Source organism: Zingiber officinale, chromosome 6B, assembly GCF_018446385.1.
Source record: "Zingiber officinale cultivar Zhangliang chromosome 6B, Zo_v1.1, whole genome shotgun sequence".
In the NCBI taxonomy this organism is placed as follows: domain Eukaryota; kingdom Viridiplantae; phylum Streptophyta; class Magnoliopsida; order Zingiberales; family Zingiberaceae; genus Zingiber; species Zingiber officinale.
Window position 1 is genome coordinate 101,414,731 of NC_055996.1, and position 18,108 is coordinate 101,432,838.

At 37.1% G+C, this 18,108-nt stretch overlaps 2 protein-coding genes across 2 annotated transcripts; one reads left to right on the forward strand and one right to left on the reverse strand.

The window, feature by feature from the left end:
- The first annotated feature begins 7,799 nt into the window (after window positions 1–7,799).
- On the forward strand, window positions 7,800–9,080 carry LOC121988525 (heavy metal-associated isoprenylated plant protein 35-like). Its single transcript, XM_042541986.1, has 3 exons — window positions 7,800–7,958; window positions 8,043–8,118; window positions 8,221–9,080. The coding sequence occupies exons 1-3, from the start codon at window positions 7,917–7,919 to the stop codon at window positions 8,955–8,957; spliced, it is 855 nt and encodes a 284-aa protein (XP_042397920.1). The 5' UTR covers window positions 7,800–7,916; the 3' UTR covers window positions 8,958–9,080.
- A 392-nt stretch (window positions 9,081–9,472) lies between these two features.
- LOC121988526 (chaperone protein DnaJ-like) lies at window positions 9,473–11,541 on the reverse strand. Its single transcript, XM_042541987.1, has 4 exons — window positions 11,334–11,541; window positions 11,203–11,254; window positions 11,055–11,122; window positions 9,473–9,958 (listed from the first exon to the last, which is right to left on the reverse strand). The coding sequence occupies exons 1-4, from the start codon at window positions 11,475–11,477 to the stop codon at window positions 9,575–9,577; spliced, it is 648 nt and encodes a 215-aa protein (XP_042397921.1). The 5' UTR covers window positions 11,478–11,541; the 3' UTR covers window positions 9,473–9,574.
- Between the last annotated feature and the right edge of the window lie 6,567 nt (window positions 11,542–18,108).

The window sequence follows — 18,108 nt, forward strand, 5'->3', positions numbered from 1 at the left end:
CTCCCCTGTCAGAAATAGTTTTTATGACCATTGGAGATGGGTTTTAATTGAAACTTCCAAAGCTAGCAACAGATGCTAAAATCGTCCTCGACTAGTATTAGTGATATGCTTGCTATTGATTACAATGTGGAATATCCCCACTATGTTGATTAGTGTCAAGGGGTAATATTCAGCCTTCAAAAATTTCCGACAATCAAGTCCCGCACTTGACTCAGCCTTCCAACAAATGCATCATCAAGGTACAAAGAATGGGCAATGCAAAGGCACAACAAAAGTCACAAACAAGCAAGCAACACCAACACGTACATGCAAACTCCCAACCTTTATTATCCCAATAACAAAGGAATATAAGTGAAACAATACATAATTGCTTATAAATCACTCATGATCTGCTCATACAAATCCTTCACGATATTGCTCACAATTCCTTCACGATTCGCCTATACAAATTCCTCTTGGACTTTGCCTAGAATCTTTCCCATGATTTGCCTTCCCCATTGCCAATGACCCCCTTGCCTATTTATCATATATAGGCAAGCAGTTACAAGGGAAGTTACTTGGTAGTTGCCCCAACCACCAATGCCACATGTACGAAACTGACTCAACTTCTACAAAATAGTTTTGTCCACATGTCTTGGCTGCATTGGCACCATGCCAAGTGGCAGCTTGCACACCTTGTGCTTTGCCCCATCATCATGCTGCATTGGTCTACGTCAAGTGTCAGCATGTGGTTTATGCTTCGCCACATGGTTCTGCTCCATTGGTCCATGCCAAGTGTCAATCTGCATGCCTTGTGCTTGACCACGGCCTGGCTTCTTTGGCACCATGAACAAGTCCGTCTATTCACCCAATGACTCTACTTTTTTAGCACCATGGACAAGTCCATTTGTTCACAGAGTGTTCACCACAATGGCTATGCTTCTTTGGCACCATGGACAAGTTCACCTGTCCACTCTTTTGGCGCCCCATACAAGTCCATCTGTCTACTCCTTTGGCTCCCTGGACAAGTCCATCTGTTTTCTCCTTTAGTCCACGGACAAGTCCATCTGTCTGCCTAGTGTTCGTCACAATCCAAGTCTTTGCTTTTGCTTGACTTGGGTTAGGTAGCCTTGCACGTTACCACACCTTTGTTGTTGCTTGGCATGCCCAACACACATGCCTTGCTCGCCTGATCACCAAGTCTGATGCATTGTCACAAGTCTCCATTGTTTGGCATGCCTTGCACACATGCCATGCTCGGGAGATTGCTAAGTCTGCCTTCTGCATGACTGGGGCTTAGGCAGCACCCCGTGCACTGCTATATCCGCTACTTTGGTGTGCCTTGTGCAAAAGTCACGTTTGGATCATTGCCAAGTCTTCCTTCTGCAAGACTTAGGCTTGGACAGTCCCACGTTGCTGCTCCGTTGCTTGGCATGCCTTGCGCACATGCCAGACCCATTGGATTGCCAAGTCTTTGCCTTTTGCATGACTTGGGCTTAGGCAACCCCACGCTGCACCTCCGCTGGCTGCTTGACATGTCTTGCACATATATAACGCCCCCTTGTTTGCCAAGTCTTTGCCTTCTGCATGACTTAGGCTTAGGTAGCCCCACATTGTCGCTCCATTGGCTGCTTGGCATGTCTTGTGCATATTCCATACCCACTTCTTTGCCAAGTCTTTGCCTTCTGCATGACTTGGGCTTAGGCAACCCCACGTTGCCGCTCTGCTGGCTGCTTGGGCTTAGGCACATGCCACGCCTGTTGGTTTGCCAAGTCTTCTTCCCGCAAGACTTGGACTTGGACAGTGCCTTGTGCATTGCTGGTTCACTTCGTGGCATGTATTATGCACATACCAGGCCCGTTGGTATGCCAAATCTGTCTCTTGCAAGACTTGAGCTTTTGATAGACTTGCGCTACCTGAATTCCTCGCGTCCAATCGAGCCACCAAGTTAGGGGGCTAACAATTAGCGACATAGATAAAGTTACCACACACGAATAGAAAGAAGTTTATTTTTCCAGTATTAGTGCAATAGATAGGTCACTGAAGGACACAATCAATAGAGCTCAAGTTATTAGTGCTAATAACCTTGCATGTCAAGATCAATGTACCAACTTAGCAAATCACCTAACAAAATCTGATGGATCTAGTATAAAGGGAAGCAATTTATCAGATAATAAGATGAATACTAGTTCTCTTCTGCAGCAACCTAGTCACAATAACACTTACATCCCCTTGCCTGCTACAGAACCTTTCTCCATAAGTACAATGAAACACAAAGTTCTCTCCTTGGATTGTACATCTTTGGAAAGAATCTTGTCCAAGTGAACAAATTTATTGCTGCAAGAATATGGGAGACATACTATCCTATTATCATGGAAGGTTCTACACATCTGATGCATACCACAGATGCAGGAGATGCATTTTGAGGCACCCGATTTTTATTGGATGGATTCAGTGATGATTCTTGTCACACTGGATTGAAGTCACCAAGGGATGGAGGAATAAAGATGATATGCAGTGAAAAGATGTGTAATGTGGATGAGGCTGTGAGGATGGATATACGATGGGCCTTGTGATGGATGGATGCTAAGGGGGAGGATGTGATGGGAGAAAATTCATGAGTGGAAGTGGGAAGATCACTTACAAAGTTTTGTTTACTTTGGAAGAAAGTTGAGGGAGGATAAATCGAGAGATCAAATTGGATAAAACATTTTAAGTCCTATGAATAGGACTTCACACTAGCAATATATTTGAAACTCCAACAACAAACCAACATAGGAGTGTTCTTCAGCAAATTTTAGAATAACAATTGACTTCTACATAGTGGCTGTCTCCATAACTTAGTGGGAAAAGGCGTTTCGCTCACCCCAACATCGTCGTCAGCTCGTTCTCATGCCAACACAAAAGAGGTAAATCATAGGTGGATTGACTGCCTCCTTACTTAGTCAAACAGCAAGTGTTCACGGACAATGGCGCATTTGGACTGAATTCATGTATGCAAAGATCATGGTACTCACACACTGCCAATGATAACCAAAAATTAATCCAGGCTATTTGACCATGATACGGAAACAACACAAAAGATCCTATAAAACACCTTGATTCTAAAATTTACGAATTCAAATTATGTTAATGACTTCCTGCCCTTCAGCTTAATCCACTTTGCTCTTAAGCTTATCCCTGAGGAGCTCAGGGATCATTTTGAGAAGTCATTGCAAAATATATTGCACACTATTGTTGTACATTTCTCAACGATAGATGGACTCGACACTCTTTCATCATTTTACATGTAAATGCTATTCACTTGTGTATAAGATCCAAGAAAAATGCTACACACACCAATAACCATGTGGGCCATATGATTGTTTTATTAGACAAGTAACTAGTGTTATTTCAATTGTTTTAACATAGCTTGAAGTACTATATAAAGAAGTGTTCAAGAGTCATTCTCAAACCAGCCTTCATATTTCTGACATATTATCTATGGTTTAGTTTCACATCTTTTTGATGCATTTAGTCTGTTCATATTTTGGGAGTAATATTATGCCCCCTTACTATACTATGGTTTCTGTTGTTTCATTCTAGAATTACCTTTTAGAATCTCGACTTGATCAGTGTACCTGAGATAAGTGATATTGTTCTAGAATTAAGACATGCTATTTGTTGATATTTTGTTCATTACCCTATTGAAGGTTGCAATTTATTTTTTTCCAGGTCACAAATGCATCAATCGAGGGAAAAATTTTCCTTGGAAGAATTTCTTCTAGTTTAAAGATTACAGTTAGAATTGATAATGGAAAGTATGATCTCACTAGCATCCTTTTGTGTTCAGTCAGTTCAAACCAGTCGTTCTGTGTCTGGGCTGAGATACCTGTTGGCAAAGTTTGCTCATCTCTTACTTCCAGGGACATCAGGTGATTTCAGGTTAAGCAAGCAAACTCAAATGATCTATTCAGGGAAGCAGTTCGGTCTCGTCTACTAGCCAGGGTCTGGAACTCAGAGCAGCCCAAAGGTGTTAGTATGTCACAAGAAACTCCTCAGAAATATCCTCGTGAAAGGCAATGGCTATATTAATACTGTTACTGACTATCTGATAACAATAAGTCTGGTGTGTAAAGAGCAATGGCACCGGCGGCGAGGCTCTTCATTCTACTCAGTTTGAGAATGAGCTTAAATTTTCTAGCACAACATTGCCACCTAATGATCATATATTAAAGGATAAAAGTGCTTAAGAGTTCAGTGAAAAACTTACAAAGAGTGAATCCAGCTGCGATGTAAAGTCTGGTTGACTTTCTTATTTAGAACCTATGGCAAGACAAAGATGGTTGAGTTCGAGTGCACAACAAACAAGCGAGAATACTGGTCAGACTGATCCCAATGTTACAAATAATATTTGTGCAGATGAGTTACACCAAGTGTTCTTCTAGGGAAGGGCATTGTAGCAGTGCTGCTAGATCTGAGGCAAACCATCTGACAGAAGAACTCTGATTGATTTAAATATACTTCCAAATGTTTCACATGAATGCTAGACTGGAGGTAGGTGACACTGAACTACTTAAATATGGTGGAAGTCAAGAGTCTTTAGAAACAAAACTCAACTGGCACAGCTGTTGATTTACAAACTTCTGCAAATTCTCAAACACAAAGCATCAGGAGCGAACCTGCAACCCCCAAAGCTTTCGAAGCTCTTGCATGAGGGTTTGTCGGAACAAAGCAGTGGGACTTCGACAGTGCCAATTCCTTCAGTTAAAACTAACAGTTAATAGTTTGGCCTTCCCAACCTGATGGCACATGACCAAGTAACTGCTTTGAGTTCCTCAGATGAGTGACTTCCCTGTCTGATACAAGTAAGGCCATCAACTTGAATAAGAGAACAAAGGGCCAAAAATTGGCAATGCAGCAGTTTGATTCTTCATGAACTCCTGCAAATCAATGGGAATATTCAACTTTGAACCGTAAGCAATACTTGTCAAAAAGAATCCTTTCTGTTAAAAATTGATGATTTTGATTATGATCTTACAATAAAGAAAACGTTCCCGTCCATAAGAACCTCTTGTGAGTAGTCAGTAGGAGATCTATATAGAATTTTGGACAAAAAATCGAAGGACGTCATTTTTTGATTTGTTATCAAAAGGTGTCTTATTCCACCAGCCCTCTCTTGTAAAATTACACAGATACCTTCAAATGTATTATTCGGTCGGTTTTGATTTTACACCGGGCGATTTCAAATTTAAACCTTGAATTGGGCTACCGGGTAGACTTCTACTCAACAATGTTCATGTTATATCAGCTATAATGTTATAATGCAAACTCAACCTGTTCAACAACATTTAGTTGTTACAATGTGAACTTGATTTGTTCGCCTAACATTCACTTTGTAGCAATTACGAAATCGTAACTGTTATAGTACAGATTTATCTTATTTAACAATATTCATGTTGTATTAATTATGAAATCGTAATTGCTACGACAATTAGACGATCGATTGAGGATTTAAATTTGTCAAAAAGTCAAAATTAGCCGAACGGTACATTTGATGGTAGCACTCATCCTCATCGTATGCATTTGAAACATCAAGTCGAGTATACCTTGTCATCTCACTCAATCCGACTCGACTTTGATGCGTCCGGTGCTCATCCTCATCTCCATCCAATCGCGTGTATTGTCATAGAAATAAATTAGGTCACGTTATGAACATTCTTATGCATCAAAGACCTTACAATTCTTGTTTGACCTTGTTTGCTATCTCATCAAGTTCAACCTTTTCCTTGCCTATCAACTTCATGTTTGGAAGAGTATGTAGACAATTGATACACGTCTAAGTTTTCATGGTCTTTATTGTTTTTTTGTTTGCGTACCATTCAGCATGTAAAATAAGGAAGAAATATTTAAATATTTTCCCTTTTTTACGGTGTATATATAAAATCTCTCCAAATTTTAGATTGCCGTGTCTTGAAAAAGAAAAGAGAAACCACATTTCAATTGTTGCACTAACTTTTTCGTTGAGCTATACCTATCTTGGGTTGTTGGCAACTAGGATATATATATATATATATATATATATATATATATATATATATATATATATATATATATATATATATATATATATTATAGAAATTAAAATAGGCGAAAGAATTAAGTCATGTAGAATTTTTTTTTTAAAGTTGAAATTATGTATTCAACTTACCTTGATTAATCTTAAGGTGATAATCCAATTTTATAAAAAAAATTTCAACGGTCATGAAGCGCTTATAACGGGTAACTCATCAGCCCATTGCTCTTAGATTAATTGTCCATTAAAAAAATTATTTATTAATTTGCCAAAGTTGAATTGAAGTTGGGACTTGATTTGGATATCATATTAAAGTTATTAGTCCAATATTTTTAGATCAATCGTCCATTAAAAAAAATTATTTGTTAACGAAGTCGGGTCGATCTGGATGCCATATTAAACTCTAATATTAAGCTTATTTGTTAAGAAACTTAAGGAAGAAATATCTAGCTTTTATGAATATGGTACACTTAGAAATAAATAAGAGAATCATTTCAAATCCTCTAAAAGGAATGACATTATTTCATTCTCATTTCCTACCCATTTTAATATATATTTTAATGACCATTAAAGTACCACCAAAACATTAAAGTTTGCAAATTTTGTATACCTATTAAATTGCTTTATTAGACAATTCGACACATAATATTTGGTATTAAAGATTTATTAAAATTAGCTTAAGTGTTATCATCCCACATAGAAAGGTTTTATCTTCAAATTCTCGCACAATTCAAGTATTTCCTTCTAACCCTTTTCCTTTTATGATGACAAAAAAATTCTAAAATGAGATGATTCTGAATGATAAAACACTTACAAGAGCAATAAAAGAATCAAAATTCACATTTCAAATAGGATGGATATTTTCTTTATCAATTTTTGAGTTTTAGATTTATAAATGTGAAATTTAAACGCCTAAATTATTATATATAAAAAAAAAGCTAAAAAACATTAAGTGGTAATTTGGGTGATGCTGTGCGACACCCTTCAATTATGAAGAGGTGGGGCCCTATGTGTCATCGACACCTCAACTGGTCGTGCTATTTATTAAAATTAAATACCTAGTGGCCTTCTACCTATTTCACTAATTCTTAACCCACACAAATAACGTTTTCTCCTCTATTAGAAAAGTTTCAAGGATATGTCACTTTGCCCCCTCTATTTTTCTATTTTCTTTTAGCTAAATGCCATTCGAAATTTAAACCCCCAATTTATAAACTCTACCATACTAATATATCATTAGAATATCCTTTCTTTCAAGTTTATGTACAAGGTAATTCTCAAAATGCCTTGCAACATTTACTCTTTTTTTTACACACCACTCAGATTTTGATTGATGTTAAAATACTCTTTTTTAGCACTAAAATTTTGATTTTATTTTTGTAAAATACCATCTAAAGTGTTTATTTGTTAATAGAGAGCTTTAAAGATAAGGTAAATGTTGACTCTAACCATCATTAGCAAACATGACTTAGATTATTTCTATTTTCTCTCAAGTTTAGAATACAAATTTTATAAATGTTTAAGTTCCATTTCGATAATGTCAAAAGAAAATCTAGAATATTTATTTTATCTTTTAGTTAAATTACCAAAGGGTGTCATTTGGACAATAAAAATGAAAGCCTAGGGGTACTTCGACATAAATCAAACTACGGGGGGCATTTTGAAAATACACATATTATGAAAAATTAGTAAACTATAAGATCTAAAAAGAAACTTTACTTCGTCAACCAAAAAAAAACAAATTCAAGTTGCCTTTCCCTTTCATTCCGATACAAAACACGATCCTCTTGGTTTGTTTCTCTCCCTCTCTCCGACCTTTATCATCCCTCCTCCTCCTCCTCTCAGTTCCAACTCCAAAACCTAATTCATTTGCTTCCCTTCAATGGCATCAGCAGCAGCAGAAGCCCCAGAAGCCAATTACAAGGTACCAATTTCACTATCACTATTTTCTTATTATGTTTGCAAATTTTCTCTTTGTCCAAGATGAATACATTCTGTTCTTCCTCAGACTGTCGTTTTGAAGGTCTCCATCCACTGTGAAGGATGCAAGAAGAAAGTTGCCAGAATCTTGAGCAAAACTCAAGGTGTGCATGGCCAAAGATTCAAACTTTATTTTTTTTTCAGAGAATTTTTCAAGTTGATTGATAAAAATTTGAGCTTGTCTTTCTTCTTCTTCTTTCTCTCAGGTATTGAGTCAATGGATATTGATATCAGGCAAAACAAGGTGACTGTTAAATCTCTTGCCGATGGCCAAACACTGATTCAGAAACTAAAGAAGCACGGCAAGCACGCTGAGCTCTTGCAGGAGGTGAATCCTAGTGTTCAGGCGCATGAGGAAGTCAAAGAGAAGCCGCAAAAACCGAAGAAGATCGCCGTCGTCGAAAGCAGCGACTCTTCTCCCAGTACTGCAGCCAAGAAGAGTCCTGAGGCTGAGAAGAAAGTTGAAGCAGTTGACAAGTCTGTTAGTGAGGCCAAAGAAGCCAAAGATGAAACCCCCAAAAAAACCGAAAAGGTGGAGATGAAAGCGGATGAGAAGAACTCGGAAACATCGAAACCGCCGGCCACCGATAAGTCTGAGAAGGCTCCTGAAAGCAGAGAAGTAGAGGCACCAAAGAAGGTTGATGACAATAAGGCTAAAAGTGCAGTAGAATTCAGAGGTGATCACATCCCTCAACCGGCTTACATTATGAGCTACAACATGGCCCAACCAAGCATGAGTCAGTCACACTTTGTTACTCCGGTGGCAGCCGCATCGTCTCAAGGGCACATCTACGACGATCAGTATCGATATTATTCGCGATACTACGATGGCATGGTTGAGGCTCACCCGGATCCAACTGCCTACATGCATCAGCCAGCAGCTGATCCATACAACATCATGTTCAGCGACGAGAACCCGAATGCGAGTTGCAGTCTAATGTGACCTTTTCGACCAAACCCCCGAACCCGAAAACACTGAGTTGCAATCTCCTACACTACTTGTACAAGTTGATGGAATTGTGTTAGTCAAACATTATCTTGAAACTTGAAACATCGCCTTCATTGAGATTGATCCTTGCAAATATTGGCTCCATCCCTTTCTTAAAGAACACAAAACAAAAAGAAAGACAAACATGTTCTTTGCTTGCATGATTGAAATTGGATTCCTTTTCATTGAATGCATGTGATTTGTAAGAATAAACTAGTTTGCAAGGGGGCTTTTCATACCTATAATTTGTATAATATAATATTTCATTATCTAGAGATAATGGAGCTGAAGCGTGGTGGGAATTGAATACTATTGTTTGTCTTTGGTTGATGCATCAGCAAACAAAGTTTTGAGCAAATATTCAAAGAACATGATAAGAACCTACCGTGAGAATGAGATAGATCATGACTTCACTTGTTGCCGCCTGTTTTGACTCTTTGTTTATAAAAAAATCATTTTGATTTGTTTACTTGGCAGCTAAAAACTCATTCAGTATTACAGAAACAAGTTTAGGACAAATTGTTACGACTGTTCCAAGTTTATGCTAAAAGAAAAGTAGCATTTGGACCTGTTTAGGTCTCAGTTCTCACATGCTTATCGTTCCCCATCTCATAAAGAGGCGACTCGCAGGCTGAACTGAAGTGCCATTGGTGTCTGACCTGCCTTGAGTGAGGGTAGCCCGGCGACGATAGCCCTTGTTTGTAAGGATCAAACAGTGGTGACTCGTCTCGGCGCGCTTGGTTAACTCTCAAACATCTTTCTACTACTTGGAATTCTTCTCTAAATCTCATCTGCATTTGTCGCAAACGAGTTTGCCTCGTGTGCTTCTTCTCATGGCTGGGCTTATTGCCATGGCCTCTGCAATTGAACCTTTCATAGCACTCCTTGCAAAAGTGGCTCCCCCTCTCACGATCAAATGCCTGCCTTTTGGCCTTGTCAGAGAGACATGCATATGCCTTCAAGGCAATCAATTCTTCATCAGTGAGATTAAAATGACGGTAAATTAGAGAAAAATCTTCAATCACAATGTTAACTTTGTATATAATCCTCATATCCAAAAAATTTTGTTTCCACTCCCTGCAAAGTATTACTTGTTTCAACTCCCTCATGCAAATATTGATACATAAATTGCCCCTCAAATTTTTTAGATATAAAAATTTCAAAATTGAGTAAAAAAGTCCAAAAATAAGTATAATTCTTTTTAAAGTCAGTACTTTATATTAAAAATCGAGTATATTTTCTATCAAAATTGTCTCTCTTATTTTTTAGATATAAAAAGTCTAAAAATAAGTATAATTCATGTTAAATTCAGCACTTTACACTATAATATAGTACTCTATACTAGGATCGAATATATTTTCTATCGAAATTAACTCAAATATTTTTCGATACAAATAGTCTAAAAATGAGTATAATTCCTATTAAATTCAACACATTAAACTAAAATCGAGTATATTTTGAGGTGAAAAAAGAATCGTACTCAATTTGATAGAAAATATGTTAGATTCTAAGTTAATATACTCAATTTAAGAGGATTTATATTGATTTTTAGACTTTTGTACCTAAAAATATCATGGGCAATTAGGTAAAGATATTTGATTGGGGAGTGAAAACAAAGATTTTCATGGATGGGGACTGCATGCAAAGATTTGTTTGCCAATAGGGACTGCATGCAAAATTACCCCATTACAATTTCACATCATCTTCCTATAGTTATACCTTCCTTTTCGAATTATCTTTCGATAAAATGTATTTTTTCTTCTTTTCATATCTTTGAGAAACAATACTCGGATTAAAAGATCTAAGTAAGAAGTATGAAAACCTCACTCAAGTTCAAAAGCCACGCTTGCTACTTTTAACATTGAAGCTAAAGGACTTTGTTGACTAAAGGCAAAGGAAACATTCAATCAAGTTTGTTTCTTTTGCTTCTTTTCATGGAAAAAGAGCATGTTCCAATGTTATTTTCATAGAATGCTAAGAGTGGTTTGATGTACTAAAGTTGGAGGCTAAGAAAAACACCATCACTCGAAATGACATTTTGTTTCATTTTACCTCAGAGACAAATTTGAATGCTTCATCAGCTTTGGGATGCTTATTTTTGTCCGGATGAAGTTGCAATGCTGCGATAAATCTCCACCCAAATACAAACCGAGTCATTTGAGAACGAGCTAAGGATTGCAAGTGAGAATTATGTGCTTACCCAATTGGCGATAGCGCCTACGGATTACATCCACTTTTACATCCTCATCTACCTACATCCAAAGATATTATTGAAACTCGACCAAACGGCTATTAAATCAGTTGAGGTAGAGTGTAGTGATATAGACATACTCTGAGGATGAGATACCAGTCGACAAACACCGGCATTTCGAAGGCATTTCGTCGGCGAACACAAGCGGAGAACGCGGCCGCAGCTGAGCAAATCACTTCCACAAGATGTGCTTTCGAATCGGGTACTTGTTCTTCTCTCGCCATGGATCAATTGGCAGAGAGAAGAGAACACACAAAGGCCAAAGTTTGAGATCTTGATTTCTTGCCAACACACAAAATGCCTTTTGAATCAGTCAAAGTTATATCGTCGCCATCTTTTTGCTGATTCCCCCTTCTATTTTGCTTTAATTGAGAGGAGTTCGAGGGGAGAGCGAGTTTGGTGGGAAGAGGGTGGAGATACCGTTGAGATGGACACGTGGCTTCATCTGGTTGAGCAAGATTAGGTTAGCCGTTACCTTAATCTTTGTGGATTAACTCCTTAATGTTGCAATTAGTGGGATTGTCAGTTAAACATCGATTAATTACGGGCATTAATTGAGTGATTTATTGGAAGTTGGAATATGGAACAAAGTGGAACTCCTAACACGCATGACAATTAAATATGACATTAAATACCCTTGGAAAAATAGAAGAAAGAAATGGACCTCCCATTTTAATTAAAGGTAAATTTTAATGACCGGCTAGAAAATGAATATAAAATCTTTAATTAATACATGTTATTTTAAAAATATAATTAATTATTAATATAGAAAGAGATACTTTTTAAAATTTAAATATGGAAATAGATGAATAAATGATATAATTATCCTTCAATTTGTTTTATTGTATTATCTTCCATTCTACTTATTAAATTTTGAATCTAATTTGTTTTATTGTAAATACGCTCCCATCAATTTGTCACATGTCAACACGGAAGAGGTAAATCACAGACAATTACTAGCCTTTGGAATAATGACTAACACATAAGGGAGGTATTTACCTCGATTTTGCTGAAATTCGAACCTCAGATCTCATGATGATAACACCTCATGCGCTAGTCACTAAACTTATCCGAGGGGACGACTAATTATATTAACATGATAAACTTGTATTAGTAGTTACTAAATTATAACTATTATAATGTAAATATTATTGAATAAGATAAAATTGTATTGTAGCAACTATAAAATTATAGCTACTATAATATTATAGTAGCTACAACATAATTATTACAAATTGAATTGTAGCCATTATAAAACTGTAACAATTAAAATGAAATATGATCGAATATGTCAAATTCATTTGACCAATTCAAGATTTAATGCATATGACAAGAGATAATAATATCGAATGCTTTATTTAAGGGTGGCTACCTTATTTTTTGAGAAGACCTAGTGAGGCATGCTACCTTTTGATTAAAAATAAAAAGGAGCATCATCTCCATGATTAAAAATAAAAAGGAGCATCATCTCCGTGTTTTATCTCATTAGGTGGGGTCGACTATAAGAATTTTTCTACATCATTGGACTTTATTTCTTATTATATCATCATATATAATAAAATTTATTTTATTTTATTATATTATTAACTAAGTCTTTTTTTGGTCTTCCTCTTCCTTGTTGGATGTGCGTATTTGTCATAGTTTCACATTATCTAACTGGAGCATTTATTGGTTGTTTAAGTACATGTCCGTATCATCTTAAATGCATCTCTCGGAGTTTTTCCTTAATAGATGTAATTCCGATTTTCTTTCCAATGCTCTTATTTCTTATTTTGTCCATCCTTGTATGTCTATTTTGGATCGAGTCACACGTGAGAGAGGGGGGGGGGGGGGGGGAATCATGTGGTTTTAAAAATTCATCTTTTCAGGTTTTAAATCAAAAGTACGCACAGTGGAAATTAAGTGCAAAAGAGAACACAAGAAAACACGGTTAATTTACTTGGTTCAGAGCCTTTGGTGACTCCTACTCCAAGACCTGGGTCCTGCGGAACCATCTATGGGTAATCCACTAAAATACTTCTTCCGATACCTCCGGAAGAGGGAATCGATTACAATGATAAGAAATAGAAAAGTGTAACAGGCTACACTTTCCTTTATGCATAATTAAATATAACAAAATAGCTTCGTTACTGATAAGTAAGAATTGAAGTCCAAATGCTTGTTTGTCGATGTCGGTCTGTCGTCCGCGATCGAAAGTCCTTGGAATGGCAGTCGGGCACAGTAGCTTTGCAGCACAATAGGAGGATGAAGTAGCAACACTTGGAAGCCCAAAGGATCGCTGGAAGCTCGTATAGAAGTTGTGTTTGAAGCTTTGGGTGAGTATCCTTATAAAGAGCTTGGAAGGCGCCTTCCATAGCAATTGAAGGCGCCTCCAACCCGAGAAATCTGATCCCAAACAGCACGGCTTCTATCCGTGATGAGGTCTGAATTCTATCATGCAGAAGGCGCCTTCAAGCCATTGAAAATGTCTTCCATGAACAGTACAAAGGCGCCTTCTATAGCCATTGAAGGTGCCTTCGGATACTGTTCATCCGAAGGTTTTTTACTTCTTTTGCCCTGCAAGTTATGCTTGTCCAAAACTTAAATATCTAACCTGTAAAACAAAATTAGCATAGTGAAAAATAAGAAGTAGTAATTAGTTCCTATCCTCCCAGGACTAGGAACTAGTCAAAGTCTTAGATTAGAGATCCAAAATGGACCTAACTTGGACCGATGCCTACTGTCGCTCAACAGGGGCACACCCTCACAAAGTCAATCTCCTCCAGTGATTTATCTTTATTTACCATCTTGCAGTTGGTTTGACTAGTCTTCTAACCCACCAAGTCTTCATTCCAGTTTTTCGATCCGTAGACCCAACCGGACTTCCTGCCAGATATCCGGTCTACCAGTTACCTATTTGGACTTCGTATCAGCTATCCGGTCCCGCGGACCTAGCTGGATTCAATCTGGTGTCCGGTCCGTTAGACTCGTCAATTTCTGCACACTCGATAAAATAATTAAATCATAAAAATACCTAACTTAACTCACTTGTCATTTATCAAAACTTGAGTTAGATTGTTAGTGCAAACCGTACCAACAGTCTATACATCTACCTTAATATCATTATCACTGTAATTCTCATCTTCTGCTTATGTGCTCGAGTCATAGTCTGACATTTAACGTCATATAATATAACAAGTCTAACTGCTATTTTATAGAACTTTCTTTTAAGTTTTAGAAGTACTTTATGATCACATAAAACGTCCAACACCCCCTTCATTTCAATCATTCTGCATGTCTTTTATGTAAGACATCTCTCTCAAGCGCTCTATCATTTTGCAAAAATAATCCTAAATACTTGAAACTCTCAGTTCACATAGCCTGCCATCACCGATTTTAATAAGATACTTCTAATATTATTAAACTTATATTTTTATATATTCTGTCTTTACTCTACTAATGCCTAAAACCTTTCACTTCTAGTATTTTCTGCTAAAATTCTAGTTTATCATTTTCTCTTTCACGTGTCTCATTTACTAAAATAATATTATTTGCAAGCAACATGCACCATGATACTATGTTTTGAAAATGCCTAGTGAGTTCGCCCATGATTAATGCAAAAGATAGAACTTAGAGTTAATTTTTGATGCAACCTTATCTTTATTAGAAATGTTTCAGTTAATCTGCATGAAGTCTTCACTCTAGTCATTATATTCTCATACACGTCCTTAATTAGTTTAGTATATGTTACACTTACATCTCTCTTTTTTAGATTTCTCTATATAATTTCTCTTAGGACTCTATCATAAGCTTTTTCTAAGTCTATAAATACTATGTGTAGATCTTGCTTTTGCTCATGATACTTTTCAATTAGTTGTCCGAGAAGATGTATAGCTTCTATTGTCGACTTTCCAGCCATGAACCTAAATTAATTTTTGGTCACCGTGGTCTCTTTCCTTGATTATTTTCCTTTACTCTTTCCCAAAGTTTCATAGTATGACTCATTGGTTTAATACCCCTATAGTTTGTATAATTTTGTATATCTCTCTTATTCTTATATAAAGGAACTAGAGTACTTACACTCTATTGATCTGTTGGTACCCCAGGGTTATTTTAATGTGATCAAATAAGTTAGGTTAGGTCATGTTGTGTTTAATCCTGTGTCTAAATGTGCAGGAACTTAGGAGCACAGGATATCGAGCAAAAGACACAGCTAGCGAGAAGGACGGCATGAGAGAGAATCGACGGGCTCGGTGCGTCTGAGGGACGAGGTGCTGCGGAAGAGTACGTGGGCGGACGAGAAGAAGGCGTGCGACATTTCCGAGGGACGAGAAGCCAGGAGCGGAAGCTTGTTCGAGAAGGCCGGAAGTTGGGTTAAGGTGAGCCCTATTCCGGATGGCCGAGATCATCCAAGCAAGAGGAACCGGAGCGAAAGACTCGGACCAAGGCGAGTGAAACCGGAGCAGAAGGCCTGGACTGAAAAAGTCAACTTGGTTGACTTTCTTGGTCCTGGCGCCTGGAACCGAAGTTTATCCGGATCACGTTTGACCACGATCTGTTACGAAGGGGATAAAATTTTATTCCCCTTCAGACGCCTAAAACCATTCCAGGCACCCCGAGCAAGGCTATATAAGCAGCCTTGCTCCTAAAGTTTAACAACAATGCAGAATAGTTTGAAACAACACTTGTGCTTAAGTTTGTTAGAATTTAGCTTCTTTTCTGTGCGTTCATTGCTATAAGAGGCTTCTTCGCCTGAAGGAGATTCTTAGTGTGATTCAACTTCCTTGGATTAACAAACTTCCCGGTTGTAACCAAGTAAATCCGTGAGCCTCATCTTTTTATCTCTTATTTTGTTTATGCAAGTGTTCATTTTATTTAAGTTATAAGTTCGAGGAAGATATTTTTGTCTTGATTTGTGCAGGGGCTATTCACCCCCTAGCTAGTCGCCAAGGGTCCTAACAAGTGGTATCAGAGCAAGAACGCTTCAGGAGAACTAACTGCTGATTGAAACACTGAATCAATGGTCGGACCAAGCATATACCCACCGAAGTTCGAGGGGGAGTTTGCAAGATGGAAAAAGAAAATGGAGATATTTTTTAAAATTGACTTTGAATTACTTTTAATAATAAAATTCGATTTTGTAGCACCCGAAAGAAAGGAAGAATAACAGTGGATGAAGAAGGAGCATGCCGACTTTGTGGCAAATGACAAAGCAGAGTGGATGAAGAAGGAGCATGCCGACTTCGTGGCAAATGGCAAAGCAGAGTTCCATTTGATGAGCATCCTACCACCACAAGAAGTTAACCGGATCGGTGTCTACGACTCAACAAATGAGCTTTGGGAGAAGTTCCTTGAGCAATATGAAGGGACGTCTGAAGCTAAGCTCGCGAGACGGATCTGCTAAGGAATCAGTTAAGCAACATAAAACTGGAAGCAGAAGAAACTGTTGCACATCTTCACTCGAGAATAAACTAACTAATCACCATACTCTCGAATCTCGGAGAAAAGGTAAGCAACCAAGATTCGCTAAGGTACGTGCTTAATGCATTTCCTAGATCTACTGAGTGGGTATCATTAGTAGATGTTTACTATATTTCTAAAGATTTAGATTCTGTTACCTTAGAAGAAATGTTTTCAACATTTGAAATCCATGAAACAAGATGTGCAGATCTAAAGAAGGAGTCGAAGCCTAACGTTCCCTTTAAGGCAAGGATGGATAAACGAGATTCAGAATCCTCTCTAGATGACGAAGAAACGATAATGATGGTAAGATAATTTTAAAAATTATTTAAATCTAGAAAAACTAACTATCTGTAGGGTAGAAATAAAATAACAATAAAATGCTACTACTGCAACTAAGAAGGGCATGTTAAAGACAGCTGCCTAAGTTAAAGATCAAGGATAAGGACAAAGAGAAGAACAAGAAGCCTGTCCAATCCAACAAGTACAAGACGCTAAAAGCGACGTGGAACGAAATGTCATCCGAATAAGAAGTTGAAGCTGTTGTCGGACTTGCGTTAATATCAAGTCATCAAGATGACGAAAACGAAGCAAGCTCGTCCAAAATGAACATCGAGAGCATCGATGAAGGGGGGAGCGATATCAGAAGAAAGCAGCAGTTCAGGGGGAGCTACGGATAACAAGATCGACAAAGTAAGTCAGGTACGATCTCTTGCTCTCGATAAGTTGTTTAAATTTGTTAAGTTATTATCTAAAGATTGTTGCAAATTAGAAAAAGAAAATAAAGAATTAAAATTAATTCTAGCAAAATCTTGTCCATTAGAAGATTTTAAAAAGTTAAAATTGGGAAATGATGAATTAAAATACAAGTAGAAAACTTGAAAAACCATACATGCTTAAATGTTAAAACCCAAAATTATAATAGGCTAAGCTAGTATCTTAGATTTCATAGAGGTCAAATTAGAAAAATTCTCAAAAGTTATGTACCCCCAAAATTTCTGATTAATCTTGTAGGAAGGAACCTATATTGGGTTCCAAAAACTTGTATAAATTAAAAAGTTTAATTAGACTTAAGGCTTTCAGCGAGAAAATTAAATGTTTGAATTTCCTTAAGAGGCTTTATCTAGAAAGTGGTTGTTGCTCCAATAATCAAGAAGGTCTAGTGTCTCGCCACAGCTTGGAAGCCAATTAATGAAATAAAATATTTAATTGACTAACTGATAAAATATTTAACTGTAATTAAATAATACTTTAAATAGTTACTTAAACATTTTGCAGTGCTTTTAACTTAATTTTTTTGTTCTTAGAAAATTTTACTTATAATTTTTTCCCCAAAACTTAAAGTTTCTAAACTTATTGTAAATTTTTTCTACATCATATCAAAATAATTTTTCAAAAATAAAGTTTCAAAGTTTT

Excerpts from the sequence above, each read along its gene's own strand:
- LOC121988525 (XM_042541986.1), top strand. The coding sequence starts at position 7,917 with ATGGCATCAGCAGCAGCAGAAGCCCCAGAAGCCAATTACAAG. Across the intron at positions 7,959-8,042 it reads CCCCAGAAGCCAATTACAAG|ACTGTCGTTTTGAAGGTCTC; the intron begins GTACCAATTTCA and ends GTTCTTCCTCAG. Across the intron at positions 8,119-8,220 it reads AATCTTGAGCAAAACTCAAG|GTATTGAGTCAATGGATATT; the intron begins GTGTGCATGGCC and ends TCTTTCTCTCAG.
- LOC121988526 (XM_042541987.1), bottom strand. The coding sequence starts at position 11,477 with ATGGCGAGAGAAGAACAAGTACCCGATTCGAAAGCACATCTTGTGGAA. Across the intron at positions 11,123-11,202 it reads TAGGCGCTATCGCCAATTGG|CATTGCAACTTCATCCGGAC; the intron begins GTAAGCACATAA and ends GATTTATCGCAG. Across the intron at positions 9,959-11,054 it reads CATTCAAATTTGTCTCTGAG|GCATATGCATGTCTCTCTGA; the intron begins GTAAAATGAAAC and ends ATTGCCTTGAAG.